At 32.0% G+C, this 1,279-nt stretch overlaps 1 protein-coding gene across 3 annotated transcripts in view; it reads left to right on the forward strand.

The window, feature by feature from the left end:
- The window catches only part of LRCH3 (leucine rich repeats and calponin homology domain containing 3), a 126,981-nt gene that overhangs the window by 46,918 nt on the left and 78,784 nt on the right, over positions 1-1,279 (forward strand). For all 3 annotated transcript variants that reach the window (XM_023509011.1, XM_023509013.1, XM_023509012.1), the window contains exon 3: positions 370-496. In XM_023509011.1, coding sequence (XP_023364779.1) covers positions 370-496 — 127 coding nt within the window. The remainder of the gene's footprint in view (positions 1-369; positions 497-1,279) is intronic.

Consider the following 1,279-nt stretch of genomic DNA (forward strand, 5'->3'; position numbering starts at 1 on the left):
GCCCGGCAATTATTTGGTTGCAGTTGTCATTGTTGTTTGGCAGGCCCAGATGGATTCAAACCTGCCAGCTGTGGTATATGTGGCTGGCGCCTTAGCTGCTTGAGCTACAGGCACTGAGCCTTTATGAAGGAGTTTTATTTGTGCAAGAGCCTTGCAATATAGGAGGAATCTCTGTAATGCAGATAAGTCCAAAGCTGTGCCTATAACCATAAAACTGACAACTGATGAATTGAAGCCTAGAACTCAAATCTAATATCCTGTTCTTTTCTTTGCAATATTCATATTGTTTTACTGAGTATAGAATGAGAAAGATGGAAAATTTTTCTTAAGTGCTAAGATCTGACTCTTTCTTCCTATGGACCTATTTAGTCGCAACCAACTGTCAACATTGCCAGTACACTTGTGCAGTTTACCACTGAAAGTCCTAATTGCAAGTAATAACAAATTGGTCTCACTTCCTGAAGAAATTGGGCACCTCAGACATTTGATGGAACTTGTAAGTTAATATTTTATTTTTTATTGTCTCATATATATATTCAGTCATCATACTCTTTTATATAGTAAAGATCTATTGGTAAGATAGGTTTTTGAGCTATTATATTTTTCAGTAATGATAATCATTATCATTCAGTAAATTACTGAATGATAGTACTCTAGTGCTTTGGCACAAGATTAAGAAAAAAATTGAAAGTACAAGTCTAATAGGCCCACACTGAATGGGTAAAGGTCATTAGAGTTATGTTCTGACCAACATTAAGTGATTTCTATGTTATTAAGCTTTTGAGAAATTAAATTTTGTTAACATTTTGATTTTTGTTTAGCCTTTTTAGAGTAATGGGCAACATTCTATCTTTAGAACCTGTCTCCCACTCTTTATAAAGTAAAATTTACTATTGCTATATATTTCTAAGACACTTAATTAAACTCCTTCACCTGCCACTCCTCATAAATTATAAAAAAAAATCAACTCTTAAGCACTTATGTTCTGAACATGAGAATAATAGTTTTATCATTTAATTTCCACAATAATAGTATTATGAGTTGAGTGCTAAAATTATATTCATTTTATAGCTGAGAAAACTAGTACTCAGATAGGTTAAGTAATTTGATTAAGGTTATATAATAGAAATAGACCTTGAAACCAATCTACCTTAACTTCAAAGCCCATGTTTCATATTTCTAAAGTAGTCGAATACTATAAGTCCATTGAGATTTCAAAGTATAGTCCATGTAGGTTTAGTAACAAAGGTCATTATCATAAATAGAAAAATTAATATAT

This window comes from Otolemur garnettii, unplaced genomic scaffold (assembly GCF_000181295.1).
Source record: "Otolemur garnettii isolate 467f Iridium unplaced genomic scaffold, OtoGar3 scaffold00310, whole genome shotgun sequence".
Taxonomy (NCBI): Eukaryota; Metazoa; Chordata; class Mammalia; order Primates; family Galagidae; genus Otolemur; species Otolemur garnettii.